Source organism: Cervus canadensis, chromosome 28, assembly GCF_019320065.1.
Source record: "Cervus canadensis isolate Bull #8, Minnesota chromosome 28, ASM1932006v1, whole genome shotgun sequence".
In the NCBI taxonomy this organism is placed as follows: domain Eukaryota; kingdom Metazoa; phylum Chordata; class Mammalia; order Artiodactyla; family Cervidae; genus Cervus; species Cervus canadensis.
The window spans coordinates 8,931,513-8,958,130 of NC_057413.1; the positions used below are offsets into that span (position 1 = coordinate 8,931,513).

Sequence of the window (26,618 nt, forward strand, 5' to 3'; positions counted from 1 at the left end):
TACTGGCAGCAAACACTAAGAAAATAAAATTTTAAAAACAATTACATCTACGATAGCACCAGAAAGCATAAAACATTTAAGAAGTGAACAAAAGACGTAGAATTTTTCAGCCGAAAACTACCAAACAATGACGGGGAAATTAAAGAAGATGTAAATAAACGGAGAGATACGTCACATTTATGGACTGTAAGACTCAATATTATTAAGGCTACAATTCTCTCCAAATTGATCTCTAGAGTCAATGCAATCCAAATTATACTCATGCTAGGAGGTTTCTATAAAACTGACAGGCCGATTCTAATGTTTGAAATAAATAGGATCTAAAATATCCAAAAGAAAGTATGAAAAAGAATACAGACGTCGGACTTACATCATTTGACCTCAAGATTCACCTAACATAAACCTAAGTAATCAGGACAGTGTGGTACTGGCATCAAGGATCAACAAACAAATCAACACAATGGATTCAGAAAGAGACCCAAAAGAGTTCCACACTTACACAATCACTTAACATTTTTACAAGGGTGCCAAAATAGTCCAAAAGAGTAAGGAAGGTTTTTCTATCAATAGTGATAGAACTGATAGCCATTTGGAAAAGTAAACATTAATCTCTACCTCACACAATATATAAAACTCAACTGAAAATGGATCACAGCCCTAAACACAAAGATTAAATGTAAAAAGCTTCTAAAAGAAAACATGTGAAAGTATCTTACTTACATGGGGATAAAGCAAATACCTATTAGGACACAGAAAGCAAGAGCCATAAAATAACAAACTCGTAAGTCAGACATCAGCAAAATTAAACTCTGCCCCAAAGACATAAGACAATCTAATTTTTATATATGAACAAAAGATCTGAATAGACATTTCAGAAAATATCACAGAAAACTGCAAATGAACAAGAAGCACGTGAAACTGCTACACTGTAGTGACTATTAGTCACGACAAAAGGGAAATTAAAACCACACTGAGGTACCACTATACATCCAGCAGAATGGTTAAAATTTCAGACTGCCCACACCAGTATTGCCAAGAATTTGGTACAATAAGAACTGTCACCCACTGCTGGTGGGAATGTAAGATGGCACAACTCCTTTGGACCGTGGCTGGCAGCTTCTTTTAAGTCTGAGTGCATGCTTACCCCCAGACCCTGCGGTTCCACTCAGAAGAGAAAGGAAGCCAACACGTGCACCTAGAAATGTGTATAACCATGCTCCTAAGAACTTTCTTCACAAAAGAGAAAAAACTGAAACAGCCTACGTATCTATCAACAAGTGAACAGATTCACAAACTGTGGTATGTTCTACTCAGAAATAAAATGGAAAATGAATTACTGATATACACAACATGGATGACCTAAAAAATGTAATCTTGAATCAAAGAAATCCTACAAGAGTCTGCTGCATGACTCCTTCTGCCGACATAGCTCGTTTTACTCAGCTTCACAGATACAGCTTTAAAAAACCAGCTGAAGGTCTCTGGCAACCCTGTGTCCACAAGGTCCATCAGCGCCGATTTTTGAGCAGCACCTGCTCTCTTTGCGTCTCTATCACGTCTTGGGAATTCTTGTAATATTTCAACCATTTCCATTATTATTAGCATTTTTGACAATTAAGTACTTTTAAATTAAGGGATATACTTTTTTTTTTGACATGATGCTACTGCACAATGAACAGCTGATAGTACAATGTTAACATAACTCGTTTGCACTGGGAAACCAAAAAAATGCATGTGACTTGCTTTACTGTGATATTTGCGTTACTGCAGTGGTCTGAAACTGAGCCTGCAATTTCTCCAAAGTATGCCTGTATATGAAGTTCTGGAACAGGCAAAACGAAAACAATGGCACTTCTGAGACAGTGAGGACAGGGTCTAACTGAGAAAGTGGAGGAGGAAACACTTCTACTCATCAAATGGTACACTTCAGACTTCACAGTACGTAACTTTTATGGTAATTTTAAAAAGAGCAGTAAGCAAGTACCAAATTCTAGTTAACGCTATCTATGCATGCCATAATCATTAGGCGTTAAGTCTGCTTACTTCGAAATGCGTTAGAAAATAAGATGGATGGCTGGGTGGACAGAGGAATGGGCAGATATGGGATAGAGCAATTACAGTCAGTTCTGCTATTATCATGACGTCTGAGTTCCTTAAAATCATTGCAGTATACAACATCATGCAATAAAATCCACAGAACTTAAGGAGAAAATGGGTTTAAGAGCACAACATTCAAAAACTTCATCATACCTTTTTTTAAAAAGGTAAAAATCCAATAAAAAACCACCAAAATTCAATAAAAATGGTTTTACACATGCTGAATTTTCAAGAAATACATAAATACTATAATAAATATGGCACCTTACACTGAGAAAGATCTAAAGGTTACTTGGGCAAGTCAGTGAAATAGGACTGCAGCTTGTGAGTTGCGAAGTGGTGGAAGGAGTTATTGGACAGGGGAGATTTGCAACACCGGGTGTGCAGGGCTGTGGCTCACACCCAGGAGTGAACCAAGGCAGCTGGCAGCTGTCTGAGGTGCTGCATGACATACAAAATCAAGCCCAAACTCAACAGCAGCAAGACAGCGAGAAGATCGGATGGACAAGCAGCTTATTGAGGTACTATGTGCAGTAAGTCGCCTACATACGAATCTTCAAGTTGCGAACTTTCAGAGGCGAACGTGCGTTCACATGTCCAATCACGTCAGCTAGTTCATGCGTCTGGCACGCAGGGTCACTTGCGTGTATCCCCTACACGTGGTCATGCTTTGTGTACGGTATCGTCATTTCAAGGGTGTTCAGAAGCAAGGAGAAGAGCAGCGGTGACGTAGCTGGAACCACTGAGGAGGAGCGATTGGTTATAATCTGTCAGAAAGCATCTGCATCACCTGTAAAGTGGTGAAGCGTTACTTGAAAATGGACTTAGTGGTAGTTGAAATGTCTACTGCAACTCTACCAGTGAAATTTTCAGAAGAACTATAAATGCTATCTCAAGATAGAAGAGAAAATGCAATCATTTTTAAAAATGCTCAATGAACACTCAAGCGGGGAAAAGATTTTTTAAAAAGCAACAGGGAACAAATGCAATGGATAAAATAGTTAAAATCAAGGCTGATATCACCCCAATTATAACAATAATCATTTTCAATGTGAAAGGTCTAAATAAAACAATCAAAAGAAAATGACCGAGTAAGAGAATAAGACCCACGAATGCTGTCTACAAGAAACCCATTTTATATTATAAAGACACAGACACATTAACATGAAGGGATGAAGAGAGGTACACTATGCTAATACTAATCAAAAGAAAGCTGGACTAGCTATATCAGTTCCAAACAAAGCAGATTTCAGAACAAGGAAAATTATCAGGGATAAAGAGAAGCATTCTGTGACGTGTCAATTTCTGAAGAAGACATAACAATTCTTAATGCTGATGCACCTTGTAAGAAAAGTCAAAAGATGTGAGGCAAAAACTGATAGAATCACACAGAAAATAGTCAAGTCCACTGTCATACTGGGGACCTCTGTAACCGGCAGGCAGAGCAGGAGTAAAACCAGACAGAGGACACCGTCGACCAGCCGGACTTCACTGACATCCACATCCGCAAACATCAGAATACACATTCTTTCCAAGTCACAGAAACGCACCAGGAAAGATCAGATTCACATTTCTAAAACTGAAATAATACAAGGGATGCTCTGAAACCAATAATGAACTTGAACAAGAAATCGAAAGCTGAAAAATCTCAAATTATTTAGTGATTAAGCATCACACTTCTAAATAACAAAAAGGTCACAAAGAAGATTTCTCAAAAGAAATTTTAAAATATCTTAGACTAAATAAAAATGAAAACATAACTTACCAAAATTTGTGGGATGCAGCTTAAAAAAGGTACTTAGAGGAAAATTTATAGTACTGAACATTATAATAATCTAAAACCAATAATTTATGCTTCTATCTTAGGAAACCAGTAATTAAGAAAAATATAAACCTAGGAATAGAAGAAATATTAAAAATCAGAGCAGAAATCAATGAAATTGAAAACAGGAAGCCTGAGAAAATAAAAAAACCAAAAGCTGGTTCTTCACACTGTTAGTCATCAGGGAAAAGCAATCAAAACCAGAGTAAGCTATCACATCACACCTGTCAGAACAGCCCTCATCAAAAAGACCACAAATAACAAATACTGGTAAAGAAGTGGAGCAAAGGGAACCCTTGTACACTGTTCATGGGAATGGAAATTGGTGCAGTCAATTAAAAAGTAGTTCTAAAAACAGACTACCATATGATCCAGCAATTCCACTCCTGAAGACAATGAAAACACTAATTTTAAAAGACACATGCAGCCCAATGTTCACAGCAGCATTATTTCTAACAGCCAAGATATGGAAGCAACGTAAGCATCACATAAATAGGTAAAGATGTGATCTCACTCTCTCACTCTCTCTCTCTCTCTCTCTCTCACACACACACACACACACACACACACACACAGAGTTCTATGCAGCCAAGAATTCTGCCATTTGCAACAACATGGAGGACTTGGAGAGTATTGAGTTCAGTGAAATAAGTCAGACAAAGAAAAACAAATACTATATGTTATCACATATATGCAATCTAAAAAATGAAAGGAATGAATGTAACAAAACATAAACAGATTCACAGATACAGAAAACAAGATAAGGGTAGACAATTAAGAAGTATAAACTACTATGTATACACTAAATAAGCTACATGGACATATTGTATAACATAGGAAATATAGCCAATATTTCATAATAACTTTAAATGGAGTATAACGTAAAAAATACTCAATCACTGTGTTATACATCTGAAACGAATACAATACTGTAAAGCAACTATACTTCAATCAATAAAGAGGAGGACTGGAAAGATTCCCATCTGTCCCCCCTCAGCAAAGAAACCTAAACGCTGGTTATCCGAAAAACTCAATAAAAAGATTCTAGGAAAGAGGGAAGGGAAGGTCCAAAAGAGGTTAGTAATTAATTCCATCACTCCTCACAACAGAGAATATCTTTAAAGAGGAGCTACAGGTATTACTATACAGTAATTTTCTAAGAGTAAAAATACACTAAGGCCCCGCCTTAAAAAAAAAAAAAAAGGCAAACGGACCACATCATGATAAAAAAACGAGAATTCAAACGTGACAAAAATGTTTAAAGTTTCCTTTCACTCCTATTTCCACCTAACCACTTCCCCATATCTAGAGGCAATTAGTGTCACCAGTGACTTGTGAGATCCGTTCCTAGTCTTCTCTGGCATATCTGCTTGTAAGTTCAAAAGGAAGTAATAGAAAAAAACAAGACTCAGTGAAAATGGTTACCTATGGGGAAGGACAAAGGGGGCCTTCTGTGAAGGGCCTTCTTGTACAGTTTTAATTTGTGAACAATGTAAATGTTCAGATGTGTTATTTAATTTAAACAAAAATCAAAAAGAAAAAAGCAATCCCTATAAACAAAGATAAATTTAAACAAGTGAAACTAATAAAATGTCAATTAGTGTGAAACTAAAAAAAAAACCCATATGGTATTCAACATTCTTTTAGTAATAGTATTGGTATGTTCATTCAGAAATGTATAGTTATGTTCTAAGACAAAGCAAATAAAATCATGTCAACTGGATTAGAAACAAGATTTTCAGAGTAAGAAAAGAGATTCAAGTGTAAAATTGGAGAATTAAAACTGGTTTGGAAACTCTGACCTTGCATTTAGGGGAAAGAAAAAAAAGTATTCCTGGATGGACAGATCTGGGATAAAGCAAATAGAGCAAAATCTTAACTCTAAAATTAAGGTGATATGTGGGTGTTCACTGTATTAACTCTTCTTGACATGTGAAAATGCTGGGGAAGAAAGCTGCTGAGATTCCGCACCATCTAAATCACAGAGAGGGCAGCCCTAGGATGAGGGGCACCTTGCCAGCCTATGCTTCTATCCCAAACAGTTTCTACTCTGTCATCACTTTAAGCATCTCAGCCGGCCCTCCTGAAAAGCCTATTCAAGTGCCAAATCGCCCCCAGAAAACCAGAAGGTCCAGGACTAACAGATCACATCTCTCTATTCTGGAACATTTACTTTTATGTAAGTGATTTCAGCAGTAGGCAAACAGCAAGCATGTAATATATCTGAAATAAACATAAACAGACTGGTTACAAACTGTTTTCTGATTCTGTATAACTGAAATATGACTAAGTAATAATATATTCATTACGACAAAGCTATACAACCTTAACAGGCTTCCCTGGTAGCTCTGTGCTCAAGAATCCACCTGCTAATGCAGGCGACCTGGGTTTGATCCCTGGGTAGGGAAGATCTCCTGAGAAGGAAATGGCAACTCACTCCAGTATTCTTGCCTGGAGAGCTACAGTCATGGAGCCACAAAGAGTCAGACACGATTCAGGGACTAAACACGAACAACAAATATAACCTTAATGTTATACTGAAAGAGTGTGGGTATCTTCAAGACATTATTAAAGTGGGATTTTCTCTCAATTTTTAATTAAATTCATATTAAGTATAGGTAGTAGTATATATGATTCGCATATATCTTAAATCAATTTTTCATTCTTAGACTGACATTAAAATTTGTTTGAATAGAAGGAAAAAAGGCAGAATATACCCCAAAATATCAACTGTAGTTTAGTATGAGTGGTAGGACTGCAAATGCTATTTAAAATAGTTATGCTTTTTTCTACTTCACAGGATTTGTCTGATTTTTCTCTTTTGCATAAGAATACGCTACCAGGATACTTCTTTGGTGGTCCACTGGTTAAGACTCCAATAAGCTTCCAATGCAAGAAGAGTAGATTTGATTCCTGATCAGGGAATTAAGATCCCACATGCTGCATGAAATGACATATATATATATATATATATATATATATATTCCTTGGAAGAATACATAACCTTACAACTAGAGAAAATGTTCTTTAAGAAATCCACACACATTTGCTGGGCATAAAATAAGTGATGGAGTAGGCGTAGAGGTGACTTGGGATTTCAACAACACTGAAGACAGATAACCAACTCAAGATATATGCAGCTGTTCTTCCCACCACCTTCACCCAGGCTCCTGTTTTGTGCCTGACATTGTTCTATGCACTGAGGACACACTAGTGAAAAACTGACCAAAAAGCCCTTCCCCTCCTCCTCACATAGGCTGTCTTTCACTGGTACATCCTACCTGGCAGCTCCAGGAACTCCACCTCAGAAATCCCACCACACCTCTTCTTCAGCCTGACTACAAACAGCAACCCTCAAATGTCTCCATTTTGTCTACTTTTACTAGCTCTTTACTGATTTCATTTCTCCTTCACCCAGCCTGAACTAAAATTGTCTGTTTGAATGTTCCTTCACCAATAAACCTCAACTACTACAAACTGTTCTTCTAACTTCCTAAACTGTAATTTTCCATTCTGCATCAATCATGCAATTCAACTTTCCTCCCCAGCCAGCTGAGTACATAGTGAAAAATAATGTTACATATGTAAATTGCTGTCACAGCAAATTCATGGTTTTAGATCTCACAGTTCAACATTTTTACTTCTCTGATCAATGTATATTTACTAAGTAACTATGTGTGGGACAACAGAGATTAAGTTGTGAAGGACAAAAGTCTGTTCTCTAGTGGAGCTCACACTAACAAGGAAGACAGATCTTACATAAATAATTATGAATATGATGAAATGCTATGACGGGGAGTAGAAGTGCTATGAAAGCAAATAAAAGAGGAGTCTAACCTAGTTTGGAGGTGCAAAGGCTGTCAAGACAGGCTCCCCAAAGCAGAGATGTTGCTGCTCTAATCAACTGCATATTCCAGCCCACATTCCTAACTTATATTTAACCCCTCAACCCCACTCCGTCAGCAAAGGAGCTTGTTTCCTCAACTTGCCTTGGAGTCCCCGGTGATTCCCTCTCCTTAATTTATACATGTGACCAAGCTTGTCCTGTCCAAACCGAAGTTGAACTCAATTTTCTAGAGAGTAATTTGGCCATTGCATCATGTATCTAAAAGTGTACATAGTCTTTCTTTTGATACACTGATTCTACCTACTTCAAGAAATCTTCCCTAAGAAAGATTAAAAAAAATCATTTAATGCAAATGCAAAAAAATCATTTAGAATAGTGAAAAGTTAGAGAAACAAATAACAAGAGGAGAATAGCTATGGATGGGCCTTAATACACATACAATAGATGATACTGCAGGAAAAAAAAACAAAGCAAAAAGAAGAAAGATGACCAGAGCTTCTAATCTTATAGCTAAAGGCTTACACCAGTAAGTAGGTTAAAAAATACCCAGTAAGTAAATCAATAATAAAAACAGGCTATAAATCTGTTTAAGGAAGAGTAGAGCTGTGTAATAAAAGTGTATACATAAACACTGGAAGGAGACAAGTTGAATCATTAGTAGAATTTATCCAAGATGTAATTTTCTTCCTATTTTTCTGAAGGGACAGAGGATGACTATTTCCCATAACAGCCACACAGCTAGGCAGCCCTCTGGCTCCATTAACCCTGTCCCGCACTCTAACACACTGTACTCACTCCCACCCCAACTTTAAGGGATTTGCTAGAACAAGGATTAACAACCTTCGCAGTGACCAACCAGCAGACAGTTCAGTTCTCCTTTTCACTGACTTCCTCGGCTTCTACCGCTCAGGACTCTCTATGACCTTCCTTCTGGCTCTGACCACCCCTCCTCAGGATTCTTAGCTATTAATCCCCTTCCACATTTCCTATAAACACGGTGTTTTCGATGTCCATCCTCGGGCCTCCTCTTTTTTACACCACATACTTGGATGATCATATCAATTCTCGAGGCTTCAACAACTTACATTCTGATGACTCCAAAATCCACTGACAGCTTTTCTCTCTCCTAAACCCCATTTATTTTTAGCCAAAGCCCTACTATTAATTCATCATCTGGATCGTCTCACACTGTTCCCATTATCTGCAATTTCAAAGCTCCACTTCCCTCCAGTATTCTTTATTATGTTCAGCCACAGCACCATCTATCAAATCGACTGTCCCAGTCACCACCCTTCATTCTTTGCTTTTTAACAGCTACCCTTACTATTCCCACTTTCTCATCAAGCCTTTTCATTTTCTTTAAAGTCCTAAAGAGCTAACAAATCTGTCTATTTTTGTCACTAACTCCACTACACAGATTAAGCCAATTCAAAATCACAATGGCCCAAGTGGTCCTCTTGTGTCTTTCAGACCTCTCTTTTCTGTATCGGAGTAACCCCCCCAACATGCAAATCCAATCGTTATCATTCCCCATTAAAACTAGCACCTAAGAGGTAGAGATTATCCACTAGAAGTCCCTTCATGATCAACCCCAGACACATTCCTGCCGCAAACCTCTGTGTTTCTCTTTCTCCAACAGCAGCATCAAGGATTTGCAGCAGGCACTGCAACAGCTGCTCTGCCTCAACTATTTACAATCCTATGAGGCTGGCACTGTTTCCATTTTATAGAAAAGGGGAAAAAAAGTTTGTCAAAAAGTACAAGGACACAGAACTAGTAAGTGGCAGAAAAGCGAAAGTGATGTAGTCGCTCAGTCAAATCCAACTCTCTGCAACCCCATGAACTGTAGGCCAGCAGGCTCCTCTGTCCATGGGATTCTCCTGGCCACAATACTGGAGTGGGTTGCCATGCCCTCCTCCAGGGGATCTTCCGGACCGAGGGATCGAACCCAGGCCTCCCACATTGCAGGCATTCTTCACAGTCTGAGCCACTAGGAAAGCCCCGGTTAAAGTGGCAGAGCCAATATCCAAATCTCCATCTTTCTAATCCCAAACTACTTCACTGTATTTTAGCAAAAGTAACGAAATCAGCTTCTAAAGCAGCTATTTGTCTTTGAATACTCTGCTGAGGGATGATCTCTGGAGGGATTCCTAGGAGACTGGTCTAAGGAGGGTGAGCAGGAGGCTGAAGGACAGGGAAGTGAGAGAGACTCGTGTCCGGCTTTCTTCCTCTTCCGTAACTACACGCACACTTTCTAGAGGCTTCCCTGATTGCCACCCCATCTTCCAACAGAGCTGGTCACTTTCTCCACCGCACTTCTCTACTGTGTTCATGCAGCGATTGTTACATATGTTATAATGTGCTGACATTTTCACTTCTCACCTCACTCACACGTCTGGAAGGCAGGGACCCGGTCTCCGCCAGCCCATCCTTGTAACCCCAGGTTCCGAGCACCGCAGCTGGTGTAAGAGGTGCCCGGCAAGTGCAACTACCTCTTCTTCCTGTTTTTCTAACCTCTATCACAATTCAGTCCCAGGCCACAGCCTCAGAGCCTTGCTCCCATCTCTGGCTCTTCTCCACACTGGATCCCCTCCCCACTCAGAACTGTCTTTCTAAACAGATAAAACACCACTGCCCGACTCAAGAAGACTGAAGGCCCCCTTCTACCTACCGAGTACTCGCCCACAGAACTATCATCACGGCTCTCCATACCCGATTCCAACTCCGCTGGTACTTCTGCGAACTCTTCACCATCAGCCCGCAATCACCACTAACACTGGGTCATGCACCTCAGCCAAAGACACCATATGGTTCCATTCCTCCCACTTAGCAGTCGGGAATATTTTTCCCCAACAAAGTATCTCAAACTCTAACTCATTTTCTAAGGCCGATCAAACACTATTTCCTTTATAAATCTGTTTCCTGGAGCTAGAATCATCATCTCCTCAGTTCTCCCATATGGTCTCCCATTCTTTAAGTACCTACTATAGCACGCCTTCATCTGGCGTCATTCGCACATATCTGCTCCCCGCCCTGCACCACTGTGCCCTCCATATCCTGAATTCTGTCTTCCTGGAGGACAAGAACCCACGTTCGCGTCACTCAATGCATTTACTATGCTTCTGCTGCCAGGTTCTCTACTGGAATCCAGGGAGAAGGCAGAGATAAATAAGTGCTTATCGAAACTCACTCAGCTGCTGACAGCGCCTGATCCACCATGTATCACTCTTGTTCAATTCATTAAAACACTACGTTAATAAATATATCGCTCATTTGCTGTCTTTTTCACAGTTTCCGTCTGTGTTTCCCTTTACTGCTATCACCGACAGAAAGCTACAAGGAAAGACCTTTTAAGGATAGATGGGGGGAAAAGGCCTTTGATTTCTTTTCTACTCCCCCAGGAAATAATCCAGAAAAGTCAGGAAGCATAGAAGGAATGTTCTGAAGACTACATTTTATTATCAGCAGAATTTAGGAACAGAACAGAGACTGGATTACTTGCTGATTTCTCCTGAATCACACTGGCAGAATGGCATCAATATTTTGTTTGAAGAGCTAAAAATATCACACTCATAATAAATTATTCTAAAAATTTCCAAATAAAAATTTTATTATCTCTCACATTTATAATTAACTTTATCCCCACTGCCTCTATTAGTATGCATAATTTAAAACCTGAATGAAATTCCTGAACTGAAAGTACATTCATGAGACAAAGTCTATTAGAAATTCATCTAGACAGTCAATAAGAATTAACAAGAACATAAAGTAAATATATACCCTTTAAATAAGTCTCCTAAAAAATGGTTTTATGCAGATAATGCGATTTAATTTTTTGGTTGCAAAATGTTAGAAATTCATTTTTAAATTAAAAAACCTAGACTGGTGATTCTGTCCTAATAAAGTAAGCTTACTTTGCTGAACATACAAAAAAATTATGTTTAAATGAAAATAAACATTTAAATGAAATTGAAAATAAATGAAAATCCAAGGCAGAAAGCAAAACATATTGTTTTATTCAATGAGAAGCTTCCTTCAAGCCTCACTTCTTAGGCAATGAAGCAATACAAGTAATAATCTTCACAGTCATATTCCTAATTTTCCAAGGCAACCTAGAAATCATGCATTTTACAAATAAACTGAGAAGCAATTCATACCCAACTCCTGCCACTTTATGAAAAAACCTGCTACAATGACAATTTCTCTTAAGAAAACTGCCATATTGGATCCAAATACTTATTTATCTGTCCCTATCTTGGATAAACACATTGCTTAAAAAAAAATTCAAAATTAAATATAATGAACTCTCAGGTGAGCACATATCACTGCAAATGAAAGATAGCTGACAGCTGCTCTTTCTGGTTACATCTTCACAACATCATTAGGAATTTAGGAAGGACTTCTTTTATCTCTTGATGACAGTTCAATGTATCTCCAGAAAGACCTTACTTGGCCAAAATAAGCTACATGACTTGCTTTTGTTCCATAAATGAACTGTTTGTTCTTCGCTCCCAAAAGCATTGAGTTGGACCTAAAACTGCACTCAAAAAGATTACCAGAAATAAACAAATCAGACAAAAAAACCAATGGTTTTCGCCAAGAATATACAGGCGGTAGGTACTGTTTCTCATCTATCCATTTGTTCATTCATGAGGGCTGGCTAAAAATAAAGCACTGGAATACAGAAATATAAAATAGTCCCTTATCCTTGAATCAATAAGTGACAATTACAGCAGCATAGGTACTATAATTTGTCTGCCCTCAAAGCAAAGGAAGCATGATAAAGGCACAATCTTATCTTGGGAAGGAGAAAGTGCCACCATAAAAAGGTACCTATAAACTAGGACGTGAAGAGTATTAAGTTAGCTAATAAGCTTGGCAAACGGGGAAAGGGACAACAGAAATTCATTTCTTAATTTCTCGCCAGGTTGACGGGTAACTGCTCTATCCAAAACTTGATTCCCTCTCTGCTCTCACCCCTCTTCCCCTCCAGACCGAGACGTATCAGAAAAAGGGAGCCTGACACCCGGCAGGCCCCGAGAGGCCTTCGCGGGGACGGAAGCCCTTCCGCGTTTCCTGAGTTCCTAAGGGCAGACTCAAGCAGTGACTGACTAGGGAAGAAAGGGAATGCAGAAACAAATCAACAGCGGTCATTCACAAAAAGTAATGACAGCTTGCTAGTTCAGAGCCCCAGTCTCCCTCAAGGGACACACGTAACAATCTGAGAGTATCTCTGAGCTGTCCTGTGGAAACTCAGACCCCCCCACCCCTCCCAGGGGGTGGATGGTGACTAAGCTACATGCTGACCCTGGACAGGCGGGAACCAGAAGGCTGATGATTAAGATTCCCAAAGCATCACCCTGTTATCTCACCACCAGCTAAGAAAGCCCACAGGCTGATCATATACCCTGCAGCCCTCACCTCTAATGTCGCCTTTGAAAAACCTCCCCGGAAAGCCACTGGGCAGTCTGGGTCGTTGGGGCATAAGCTGCCCATCCTCCTGGCCTGGTGATCACACTAAACACTGTTCTTCACAAGCCGGTGTCGGCAGACTGGCATTGCTGGGTGCTGGGCAAGTGGACCCCAGTTTGATTAGATAACATTTTCTAACCTGAAGTGTGTCCCATCCCTCTCCTGTTGGGTCACTTTATATTGATTCGGCTCTGTTTAACACCCTACTTTCTGTTTTCTGGGGCTTGTTTCTCCAAGCCCAACTGGCAGGAAAGTGGGAATGGAGAGTAACTGGGTACCCCACTTTGAGCCCCCCCAGCTCAGGAAAGAGAGGAGAAATGAGGATCTTAAATTTAATCAGGGTGAAGGCTAAAATGCGAATTGCCCTAAGAAGCACTCCGTTCAATTCCGCTGGTCAATTCAGTATTCTTATGTATATCTGTTACGTCCTTTCTTAACCATGTCCATAGTTGTTGACAAGTAATTAATTTAAAATTAAAATGAAAGAATTATTAAGTTTGTTTAAAAAAAATATAGGGCAGATAAGAATTAATGATTCTTCAACATCATTGATCATTAGGGAAATGTAAGTTAAAAATCACAAGAAACTACTAGGTATCTATTAGAATGGCAGCAAATTAAAAGACAAACAAACAAAACAACCCTGACAATACCAAGGGCTTCTGAGGAGGCACAGCCCCCGGGACCCCACACACTGCTACTGGGAACGGAAGTCAGCACAGCCACACTGCAAAACAGCTTGGCAGGTTCTTATAAAGTTAAAAAGACACTTAACGAACAACCCAGCCATCCCATTCCTGGGTATTTACCCAAGTTAAGTGAAAACTCACGTTTACGCAAAAACCTATACATAAATGTTTCTAGTGGCTATATTCCTAGTTGCCAAAAAACTGGAAATAATCTGGTGTCCTTCAACAGAAGAGTAAGGACACTGTGGTTGGTTCCTCCATACAATCAGCGAGAACAAGAACTGATCTACCAATACATACAACAATAGGGATGAATTTTACAGGCATTATACTAAGTGAAAGATGCTGGACTTAAAAGGCTACTATACTCTTTACACTACATGACTCCATGTACATACCATCCTAGAAACAGCAAACTATAAAGGAAGAAAACAAATCAGTGGTTGCCAGGGGCTGGAGATAGGGAAAGGTTGCCTGAAAAGGGATATGGAGGAATCTGGGTGTCGGTGGGTGATGGAATTGTTTTATATATTGATTCTGGTGATGGTTACAAGACTGTACACATCTATCAAAACTCACAGACCTGCACGCTAAAACAGTTTAAGTTTTACTACATGTAAAATATACCTAGTTTCAAAAATGAGAGAAATTCTGGCCAGAAAAAGATGAGACTAAAAAATTAGCAAGGCATTAGTCATACATCACGAAGGATCCTGCTAAGAAGTTTTAGATTTTATTCTCAAAGTAACCAGTGTATTAAATAATCTTAAGAGAGGGACAGACACTTCAGTTCTGTATCAGAAGGAAGATGGACAACAGTTAATAGACTGGAGTGAGAGCAGAACAGGGGGCACCTGGGAGGTCTCAGGCATTCAGGGGAGAGATGACCAACCCCTGACTCGGGCAGAAACTGTAGAAGTGGACAGAGAAAGTTAAAGGCAGGAAATATGCAAGTTTCTAGCAATAGTGAAACCATGAGCCAGGCTACGGTTGAGAAAACGACTTTAAATAAGCTAAATTTAAATGCCTGTGGGACATTCAAATACAAACATCTGGTCCAGAGCTCAAGGGAATATCCTGAGATGCAGTTGCAGATTTGAGACTCATCAGAGTGCTGGCAGCCATGAAGATATAAGGTCAAGCTCATGCAGAGCATGTAGAGTTAAAGGGAAAGAGAATTCTGGGAATTATCCTGGGCAACACCAGCATTATGGAGCTAATGATATAATCTGAAGTATAAGAGAACTGGGAGAGCATGCAGCGGTACAACTAGAAATGGTTACAATTATGCGCCATTTCAATCTGGGGTCTCTCAACCACTTTACTCTTGGCTTCTATGATTTTATCTTTGGCCTGATCACCCTGGGAAAACTGAAGTAGTTAAAAAGTTACCACTGAATCCAAGGTTTCACTTTGTACTTTGCATATCGTTGCCCGTTGATGATGTTCAGCAAATAAAGTAAGAGGAATAATCTATTAAAAACACTTATTTTGTCAATTAAACCCACAAGAAGCACTAAAAGGGGTGAAATGATTCACTTCAAACACAGATAAAGTTACACATTCTAGTAACTTCACCTTGGAAGCTGAACAAACAACTCTAGAGATGCTTTAAAGGATCTCTGATACCACAATAAATTTATCAGGAAATATCACAGAACCGATCCAATGAGTCTATATAATCAGCTCTCATTCAGAGAGAGGGATGCACCGGAATTCCCTGTGGAGTGTCCTCAAAATGTCCATCATGTCCAAGCTCTACACCTGAAAATACTGATTAAGGAACTCTGGGGGTAAGAACCAAACTACTCTATTTTTATTAGTCCCCTAACAGAGTGGCGTGTATACTGTGTGTACACACCACATGTACTCTGCTGTGTACACACCACACACCACTGATCCCAAGTTGAAAAGCAATGATACAAAAGTTAGTTCCAGCATCTACACGAAATTACCAGTTGGAACCTTCTAAACTATATCCTAATCCTTGCAAATAGCTGAGAGTGTACTAACATACATTTCCCTGACCCAAACCTAAAATTCTGAGCCTCCACCCCTACAAAATACCTGTGAATCACCTTTTGGTTTTGGTTAACTATCTTGGAGAAGATTTAACTTCTCAGCGGAATTCAGAAAATGGCAGTGTAAGAAAGGCATGGAAAATGAGCCATTATCTCTCTATTGTTTTATTCCAATTCTCCATTTTAACAACAAACCTACCAGAAAAATCTGGTAATTTTATCAACTCAAATGTTAACTTCAATGAGTATTTAAGCAGAACCAGATAAAAACTGCTATACTACAATATTCAGATTCCACTCTTTCAATTACCAAAATTTTCCAAAAAATTCCAATTTTCCAATTACATCATAAAACGGTTATGAATGAAAACAAAAATAATTACCCATAAACAAATTTTTCCCACCAAAATGTACACTTACCCATCTCTTCCCTTACTGACAATTTTTACTTCAAAATAATAAATCCCACAGGCTGCTGGTATTGGATGTGTGGCACGAACTGACGCCGCATCTTTTGGGGTTTTGCCATGACCTGCATAAGAACAGGAAGAAGGACAATCAAGACATATATTCAAATGCAAATCTTAACTCAGGAACGAACACAGCTTTTGAATGATATATACATTTCTGGTCTCATCAGAATAAATAATTTAGTAACACACTTATCACAATCCAATATGCAAAATAGCACAAGTTAAACATGGAACTCTTCACACAGTTACTAGTTTTGGTGAAATTTCAGAATCTAATAAGCACACTGAATCTAGTAATCCTTTTTGCAAACAAAATAAAATATTTTAAGGTAGACAATATTTTTAAGAGGCAAAAGGATACACTTTAAGAACATGATGAGAATATGATTCATTTTATTAGACCTAAATTTGCATATAATTTGTAAAATTCCTACTACTCTGATGTAAAATTCCTAAACAACACATGTTTGCCAAATGACCTACTTTTTAAACCAGAAGCATCTGTATCATTGATTATTTTTTAAAGTGAAACTTTATATAATTAGATTGAATTGGTGAAAGAGCTTTCTTACTTTAAGAATTTACAAAGCTGTTCTTTGACATACTTTGGTCATTAATTCTATACAGAGGCTGATCCATAAAAGTTCTTTGGTCAATTATGGCCTACCAAGAAACATATCTACCCTCCAGTTGTCTTTTCTTTTTTAAGAAAGGAAATGAATATATCATACTATTGCTGACATCTTTAGGAAATCAGACAATGGCTTTTAAACTTTTACATATTAGCTAATCCCCAATCTAATCGCAGAGAATTTTATTCACTAATATCACATCCCCCACTATGTCTACCCTCCAAGACACAAATTATCCTGAAAGCTAGCATGTGAACAAAACCACGTGAGCAAGAGAAAATATGCCCAAATATGCCCATAAAACCACCAGAATAAAGACGAAGCTGAAGCAGCATGTCAGAAAGTACTCAGAGTGAATGAGACAAGCCCCACAATCCCCAAAAGAGCTGATGAGAAATAAAGCTCTAAGTCATTACTCAGGTGTTCCAGTTAGATATGCTTCACCCAGTACAGTCATTAATCTTTCAGTCCGACTATACCACTACCTTCACGGGTAGCAGAATTCCCCTTCTTAAATTTAACATGATTGTTTTAAAATTAAACCCTTCTTTTAAGTCAAAAATTATATTGGCTATACAATAACCATCACACATCAATGAGATCATATCTTTTCTTACCATACACTCTGTCAAATTATCAATGTATATCCTATCATTAAACAGTCGGGTGTACACTTGCAGCGCAAATTAAGCACATGGTCACATGGCCTAAAAGAAACAGAATGAACTCAGCCACTCTAGTCTATTACTATTAGTATACATACTATGGACACAGGTTTTCAGCCCGGGGGACCACTGAGAGGTGATAAACTCAGCTAGGAAGATAAAAACAGAAGTGGCAATGTACAGATGCTGATAAACTGTCTTAACATATGCAGGTAATATTTACATTCAGCTAAGTGGAAGAAAAGTATAACACAAATCTGCAAAATGATACACTAATCACTTTTTAAAAACTGAAATTTTATAAATTATGGTTTCAGCAAAACATCTTCTACAGTAAAGTTATGTTCAAATAATTGAGCCTCCTGGGAAAAGGTCATGTAAACAAAAAGCATTTTTAGAATTTAGACAGCTAAAAATAAATCTAAAGAAAACCCCAATTAACCCAGGAGTCCTAAATCGACCAGCCTTTATTTTTGGTTTTGGTTTTTCTGAAGAGAAGTGCTCAAAAGTCTTAGGGATAAGGGAATCTGAAAGTATCCTTAATAACGGTATGTGATAATAGATGATATATATTTAATACTATGTGAAAGGCACCATTCTAAAAGCACTGTATTGACAGAACTTACAGTTAGTAAAAGGGATGGGGCTGGGGTGGATATATTAGGAGTTGGAGATTAACATATACACACTACCATACATAAAACATCACCGACTCAATGGACATGAGTTTGAGTAAACTCCAGGAGCTGGTGATGGACAGGGAGGCCTGGCGTGCTGCGGTTCATGGGGTTGCAGACAGTCGGACACGACTGAGCGACTGAACTGAACTGATACATAAAACATAAACAAGGACCTACTGTATAGCCCAGAGAACTGTATTCAATATCTTGTCATAACCTACAATGGAAAAGAATCTAAAAAGTTCATATGCATGTATAACTGAATTACCATGCTGCACATCTGACACAATGTAAATTAACTGTACTTCAATTTTGAAAACGGCAAATAAGTAAATAAAAGCATTGTGTTTATTAGCTCATTTCATGTTCCAAACAACCCATGAAGTAGGTACTATTTACTACCATTTCACACTTGAGGAAGCCAAAGGAAGAAACTCAGGGCTCACTGCTGAGTGAGCGTCCCAAACCAGGATCTGTGCTGGGATTTAAATTCAAGAAGCCTGATCCAGGGTGAGCCCTGAACCCACAGGAAGGATTTAGTTACACTCGCATTCTGGAATCACTTCACAAGTACTCCCACCTCCTATTTAAGTTACTTCTATGAGAAAAGAAAAAGAAAACTAATATTTGAGGGTAAACAATCTCTCAAAGCATTAGGTGCTTTTGTACAGATTTTTCTCATTCAACATCTGTGAAATAGGTATAATTTAACCTCATTTTTAAAAATGAAGAAATTCTTACGGAGGTAATATAACTTGCCCTGAATTGGTAGAATCATGCATTAAATCCATGTCTGAATTAAAATCCCCTATGTTTTACTACTGTGCAAAAGTAACTGTAAAGAATTACACAATCATAAATCTCCAAGACTAGTATATTCATTATGCTCTACCAAGACACTATAGAAGAATTCTGTAAAGCTTAAAAGGATTTGTTTCATTTTAAAATTAACTTTAAAAGGTAAAGACCCGGGAAAAAGGCGATATGTAAGATTAAAAGGATGCACACTATTTTTAGGTGAGACTAGTAATATCATAGCAAAGGGCCTATTTCTAATAAGGTTTGTCAGCAGGAAGTTTATTACCTTAAATTTTGTGGTGACCAAAGTACAACCTCACACTACCGAAGTGCACATTTTTAAAACCACAGTCTTCAACGTTAAGTGTTTTCTGGATGGTTCAAGAAGAAAATACACGTGTTGCTTCAGGACTCTAAGACGAGCAAGGTCAGCTCCTCCCCTGCACACAATCTGCTGACTGCATTCACCTGGATGGTTCTGAAAAATGCCCCCACCCCTAGAACCCGCCACTCTCCAATGAGCAGCCAAGTGCCTCTCTGAAAACATACCTCAGTCTTCCTTGTACCACTAGCCCTCAGTAAACTAACGTCCTCCCCTTTCAGCCGAGAAGAAGATAAACTTCCTGAAAACCCTGTCTGACCTCTCCCTCCCTCTTCGTCTCCCATCTCCTCCTTTCTGCTCCAACCACCCTGGCCAGGCCGGGCAGGGCCCACGCAACTCCCTGGAACTGGAGAGCGGTGCCCTTCCTTCTCAGCCTTTCTATCTCAGCTCAAGCTTTACTTCCTCAACTGTCCTTTCTCTAATCTCTCTGACTCAGTCTAACCTCGTGTATAGAGCCTGCATACCACATTCACACACATAACGCTCAGCTGTGGTTATTTTATTGTTTCTGCATTCCAATTCCTGGACCTCTTTTCTCCCCGTGGACTTCCACTCTAATACTGGCCATTCTTCCTGGAGCCATGCTCTGGATTCAGACATCACCTGAAACTACTCCACCGCAGAAATATTAAATTCTAATAAAGTCTGTCTTGGTACTAAACACATTTCTTGAATACAAATTAGCTCACATGCATTTGATAAATACGGGAATGATGTCAGCATAATAAAGAAGTCATTAGGTTCATAACAGCTTTTCCCAGTTCATTAATGAATTAAAGGGCAAATTTTAGCAATACACAAAAGGCACTAAATCAAAAGGGCTGGGATTCCTACGGAAGTGTATTCCTATCGTTCAGAAAGCGCTGTACTAACCACCATGTTAAGCCGTCTGGGACAAATTCGACAGCAGCACAGACCAAACGTGCTACAACACTTCTCTGTTTCTCTCCACGTGGATTCATGCATCTCACGCCTACTTATTTTCCACCTCGGGTTACGGTTCATGTCTTCTGCTACTCAGCTATGCCCCACTCAGCCACCGGGCGCCTTTTCAGTTGGCCGCCCGGCACTCTGGACACCCCCATTTGTGTGCTTTGTTTGTCACTTTCTGGCAAACGCAAGACGCTGGACGCTCCTCTGGCGTATTTCCTGCCCCAGTCCCAGAATCAGTCACTTCTCTCAGCAGCCCTGGCTCCTTTTATGGACAAATGGCATTAGAATCCAAGATCTAGGTACTAGGTGTGCTCACTGTTGGGCTTCCCAGGCACCGTGGTAAAGAACCCACCTGCCAATGCAGGAGACATAAGAGACCTAGGTTCCATCCCCGGGCTGGGAAGACGCCCTGACGCAGGAAATGGCAACCCACGCCGGTATTCTTGCCTGGAGAATCCCATGGACCGAGGAGCCTGGCGGGCTACAGTCCACGGGGTCGCTGAGTCAGACACTAACACTTTCACTTCACTATACACATCTATACTTTTTATGTAATTATCTGTGCACATATTAAACTAAACAACCAACTCTAATCTATTATCACATGGATCATTCTAACCACTTCAATGCTGAGAAACCTAGCTCCTACTCTCCACCATCCATTGATTGAATCGTTAAATTCCAGTTTATGTCGATAACAGCATCAGAACTGTTAACCCATATCCCCCTGAGGTACAGCTTATCAACAAGAATTCAGCGCTTATCTACTTTCATTTACCTTTTTAGTTTTACAGACTCCGATTTCCAGGAACTTGTTTATTTAGGTCAGCGCCTTTTCCCTCCTTTCCTGAGACTGTTTCATACATTTGCAATGTAGTCAGATTGCTTTGTCACATTTTACACTCTATCCTGGGATCCCCCCCAACCTTCCTCCCAAGTAATTTTTAGAAAATATGTACTAAACCAAAACTACAATGAGATATCACTTCACACTGCTCAGAATGGCTATCATCAAAAAATCCACAAATAAAAAATGCTGGAGAGGGTGTGGAGAGAAGGGAACCCTCTCGCAAGTGTTGGTGGGAATGTAAACTGGTATAGTCACTAGGGAGGATAATATGAAAGTTCCTTAAAAACTATAAACAGAGCTACCATATGACCTGCAATCCTACTCTGGGGCATGTATCTGGAGAAAAACATCATCCAAAAGAAAAACATGCACCCCAATGTTCACTGTAGCACTGTTTACAACAGCCAAGACATGGAAGCAACCTAAATGTCCACTGACAGAGCAAAGGATAAAGAAGATGTGCAACACATGTACTGTGGAATATTACTCTGCCGTTAAAAAGAATGAAACAATGCCATTTGCAGCAACATGGATGGACCCAAAGAGTGTCATACCAAGTGAAGTCAGTCAAACAGGGAAGGAGAAGTACTGAACGGCATCCCTTACAGGTGGAGTCTGAAAAGAAATGATACAAATGAACTTACATACAAAACAGAAAGACTTAGAAAACAAACCTATGGTTGTGGCAGGCGGGTGGGATGGTTAGGGACTTTGGGAAGCTCAGGTACACACTGCTATACTTAAAACGGATAACCAACAAGAACCTCCTGCATAGCACGTGGAACTCTGCTCAACCTTATGTGCCATCCTGGATGGGGGCGGGGGTTGGGAGAGAATGAATACATGTGTATGTATGGCTGAGTCCCTTTGCTAGTCACCTGAAACTATGACAACATTGTCAATTGGCTATACCCCAATACAAAATAAAACATCTAAAGTCTGGGGGGGAGGGAGGGGTGGATGCTTGTATTAAGTTTCACCTTAAAAAAAATAATTTTATCTATTTATTGATTTTTGGCGGCACCGGGTCCTCACTGCTGCGCAGGCTTTCTCTAGCTGGGGAGAGCGGGGGCCACTCTTCCCAGCAGTGTGAGGGCCTCTCACCGCAGTGGTTTCTCTTGCTGTGGAGAGGCTCTAGAGCATTCCCGCTCCAGGAGTTGCGGCCCCTGGGCTCCAGAGCACAGGCTCGGTAGATGAGGCGCACGGGCTCAGTTACTCCAAGGCAGGTGGGGTCTTCCTGGATCAGGGATCGAACCCGTGTCTCCTGCATTGGCAGGCAGATTCCTTACCACTGAGCCACCAAGGAAACCCCAGATGCTTATTTTTGATTAAAGAGGAACTTACATCGCTAACAGGGAAGACCCAAGCCTGCGGGTTGAACGCTAGGAGGGATCAGCAGCCTTTGACACCGGGCACAGGTGGGAGTGGAAATTTAACCAGGCTTGTATTTTATTAGAACTGTTATTTTTGTAGTGCTCTGGTTACAAAGTTCCACAGGTTTTAAGTGGTCTGCCCCAGCCCTATTTTTCCCAGAAGCCCTGTTACTTTTAGTGGGCAATTCCGTGGAAAACATGAGGTTTTCCCAGCAACTCAATTCTGGCATTACAGTGGCAAGGCCTACGTCTTCCCCAGGACACACCCTCCTATCCTCTCCCCTTCCTAAAGAACTCACTTCTGCACTTCAAAACCCAGGGAATGTCAGCTCACTGAACTCTTTCTTGTTTGTTTTTCCTCTTTCAGGACGATATACATTGTAATTATTTTAAAGTGCTCAAATATCTTGATTTCCTTCATATGCCTACCCTTCCATCACAGTCAGGCAGCAAAACCACAGCCTAAATCAATGTTACAAGCCATCTTCCCCACTCCTGCACCGGGCGGCTAGCCTTCGCCGAATACAAGTCCAAACATCTTGCAAACAGTCACCTCCGTGAACAAATGATGTCAGCGGGGACCCCCACTGTTATCCACACCACACAGACATCTTCAGAATGATGGACATGGCTCACACCCTCACCGTTCACTTTAGGCTTTAAGTCCGCTATCTGAGCTCAGTGAGCACACTGCCTCGCATCCTGTCTCACGAAACTCGACTTGAATGGGACTCCACTGTCTTACGCGGTTCTGTTCTACTCTCCGCTCCCTTACTGCTAACTGGTGGCCTCTCTCACTATTATCGAAGGGCCAGTATGTATTCCTCCCCTCTTCAAGGCCAAGCATCTTCAGCTTCTTAAGCACTTTCCCCCCCCACGTCCACACTCTGTTGGCCTCCCAGGCTCGTATCTTCATCCTTCTCTTCACTGTCTCCTTCCCTGCAAGCCATAAGGGCACTGCTGCTGCTGCCGAGTCACTTCAGTCGTGTCCGGCTCTGTGCGACCCCGTCCCTGGGACTCTCCAGGCAAGAGCACTGGAGTGGGTTGCCATTTCCTTCTCCAATGCAGAAAAGTGAAAAGTGAAAGTGAAGTCGCTCAGTCATGTCTGACTCTTCGCAACCCCATGGACTGCAGCCTACCAGGCTCCTCCGTCCATGGGATTTTCCAGGCGAGAGTACTGGAGTGGGGTGCCATTGCCTTCTCCCTACAAGGGCACAGTGTCCCCCAAATGCATACATTTCATGAAACTATATGCCTCTGTGTATAAACCATTGTCAGTGATGCACTGGCGTTGGTGGAGAGTATAGTGAACTTTTCCCCCCTTACTTCAAGGTAATAAAATCAGGTATCGTTACTATTTATCTTATTTGTTAAAACATGTTAAATCTTGTAGACATTTATTGGGACTCCATACCTCACGCTAACATCACACCGTCACCTAACTTATGTCACTTCAGTTTTATACCCACAACCAGATTAAAATGAGACCTACTTAGAAATGACACAGTAGTCTCTAACACAGTACTTTCCAAAGGATTTTCAGGGATAATTTTAATTATGTGGATTTTCATCACATATGCTGATGTTAGAAGCTAATTTTCAGATCCAAAAATTTCAGATCGATGTAACTCCAATATCAGCCACAACAAAGAAAAAACAAAAAATTGGCCCTATCCTCCATTCCCCTCCAGGTACTCAGATACTCCAGGTATCCCTTTCCTCGCCTACATTTTTCAAGAATCATTTGTATTCACCGTACTTTCCGCTTGGTCCCTTCTATTTACCCTGATTTCTGCCCCCATCACCCAAATCGCACTGCTCTGCCAAAGGTCACAATGACCTAACTTCCAAATCCAGTGGAAACTCTCCTGTGCCTGTCTCACTAAAGCTGTCTGTGGCCTCTGACGCTAGAGTTCACTTCCTCATTCTGACACTCCTCCTCCGCTCCGCGAGTGTGACACCAGCCTCCCCGCCGCGCAGGTGCCTCTTAACTACTCCTCCTCCGGCTCCCTCCAGTCTTCAGAGCTGGTGTTGGCTCAGGATCCCATCTTTGGCCCACTGCTCTTCTCACTTTACTTTCTCTCTCAGACACTTGAGTTCCAACCACCAGCTAGTGGTGACTCCCAAGTCAGTCATGACCTCGACCTCTCCCCCAGGATCCCGTCCATGGTGGTACCTGCCCGCCCTTCCGAGAAGAAACTGCCCCCCACGCTGTCCCTACTGAAACAAGGGGGGCCCACACTCCCCTTGTGCCAGGAGGACATTCCGTAACAACCATCACACCCTATAGTGGACTCAACACGGACGAGCGCCCACAAGAGGGCCGCCGATCGGCACCACAGCAAATAATGAGATCTGTCCAACTGAGAACGATGGCAATTAGCTAGGCCAATCTGAAAAGGCTCTTGGGAGTTTAAAATAGGAAAAAGGACAAACCAGCTAGTAGGGAAGAGAAGAAAACAACCAGAAACTAGCACTGTCGCCGTCGCCTTAACATTCAAGTGAAAAACCATGAGCTCCAGCTGCGCGCTTCCACTGTACCTCACTGACTCCAGAAGACCACTCTCTGTTCTTTCTCTAATGCTATTTCTTTGGCTTCTTCTGGTTTATGTGAAGTCAGATCACATGGCTGAGATTCACATTTTTACTTATCTCTAAATATGCTGTAATATTTCCTTGCCATCATCATTTACTTCACGATTCACTGCAAAAAAAACTAACAGGGCTAGACACCCGGCATTGGCCTTGATTTTTTTTAAAAATCATTCCACCATATCCTGTGAGGGTGACTTCAATACAGATCACAGATATGTCTTTTTTTCTCTCCACCCAACACTGACCAACCAATTCAGGTCCTTATTTCTTCTATGGTCTGCAACAGCCTTCTGAACGAGTCTGCCACTTCCAGTCTTAGGGTCCCTGAATCCATCTTCCAATTAGTTGTGTAATCTGACAAAGATCAAAATGAGCCAGTCACTTCCTATTTAAAATCCTTTGATTCTTCTTTTCCTACAGAATAAGATCCAAGCTCAATGAAATATTCTGTAAGGCCCTGCTGGATCTTTTCCCAGCTGTTCCTTGTCACACACTTAAATTCCAACAACCTCATATTGCTTGCAAATCCAAACATTTAGAATAATTCTCGCCTCTACACTTTTGTTTATGCCTTCTCCCTTGTAATGTCCAGCCCCTCCTCCCCTGTATCATACCCATCTTTTAAGACTCACCACTGGCCTCATCCCCTTCAAGAAGCTGTCCCTGACCCACCAGCTTCACCCCTGCCAACGCAGCCTGCAGTGGACACTCCTCCCATCTTCTCCCCAATACACACAATCCCTGGGTTGGATAGTTCTGAAGAAGGAAATGACAATCCACTCCAGTATTCTTGCCTTGGAAATCTTGCGGACAGAGGAGCCTGGTGGGCTACAGTCCATGCGGTCGCAAAAGAGTCGGACCTGACTTAGTGACTAACACAACAAGCACTATATATACATCAATCGCTTAATAAATCATTACTACAAAAAAAATCATATGATTATCAGATCACTTAATTCTTGCAGTTATCAACAAGTACTCCCTTAAAAAAAAAAAAAGGCAGATTTTCTTTGATGTGGACCATTTTTAAAGTCTTCATTGAATTTGTTACAATGTTGCTTCTGTTTACCTTTTGGTTTTTTGGCCCTGAGGCATCTGGGATCTAAGCTCCCAGATTAGGGATCCAACCCTGCACTGGAAAGGGAAATCCCCTCAACTAGCATTCTTAAAGCAAAATTTTGGCAAAGCAAGTTTTTTTTGGGGGGGGGGAACCTCAGTTTTTAAATTCCTTGATTTTAAAGAACATTTTCTGTATCACCTCCCATAAATCTCAAAAGACATTTGTATTT

General features: G+C 40.5%; 1 protein-coding gene across 1 annotated transcript in view; it reads right to left on the reverse strand.

Annotated features, from left to right (window-relative positions):
* The window catches only part of RANBP9 (RAN binding protein 9), a 69,259-nt gene that overhangs the window by 38,371 nt on the left and 4,270 nt on the right, over positions 1-26,618 (reverse strand). Inside the window, exon 2 of the mRNA XM_043449238.1 lies at positions 16,369-16,480. Coding sequence (XP_043305173.1) covers positions 16,369-16,480 — 112 coding nt within the window. The remainder of the gene's footprint in view (positions 1-16,368; positions 16,481-26,618) is intronic.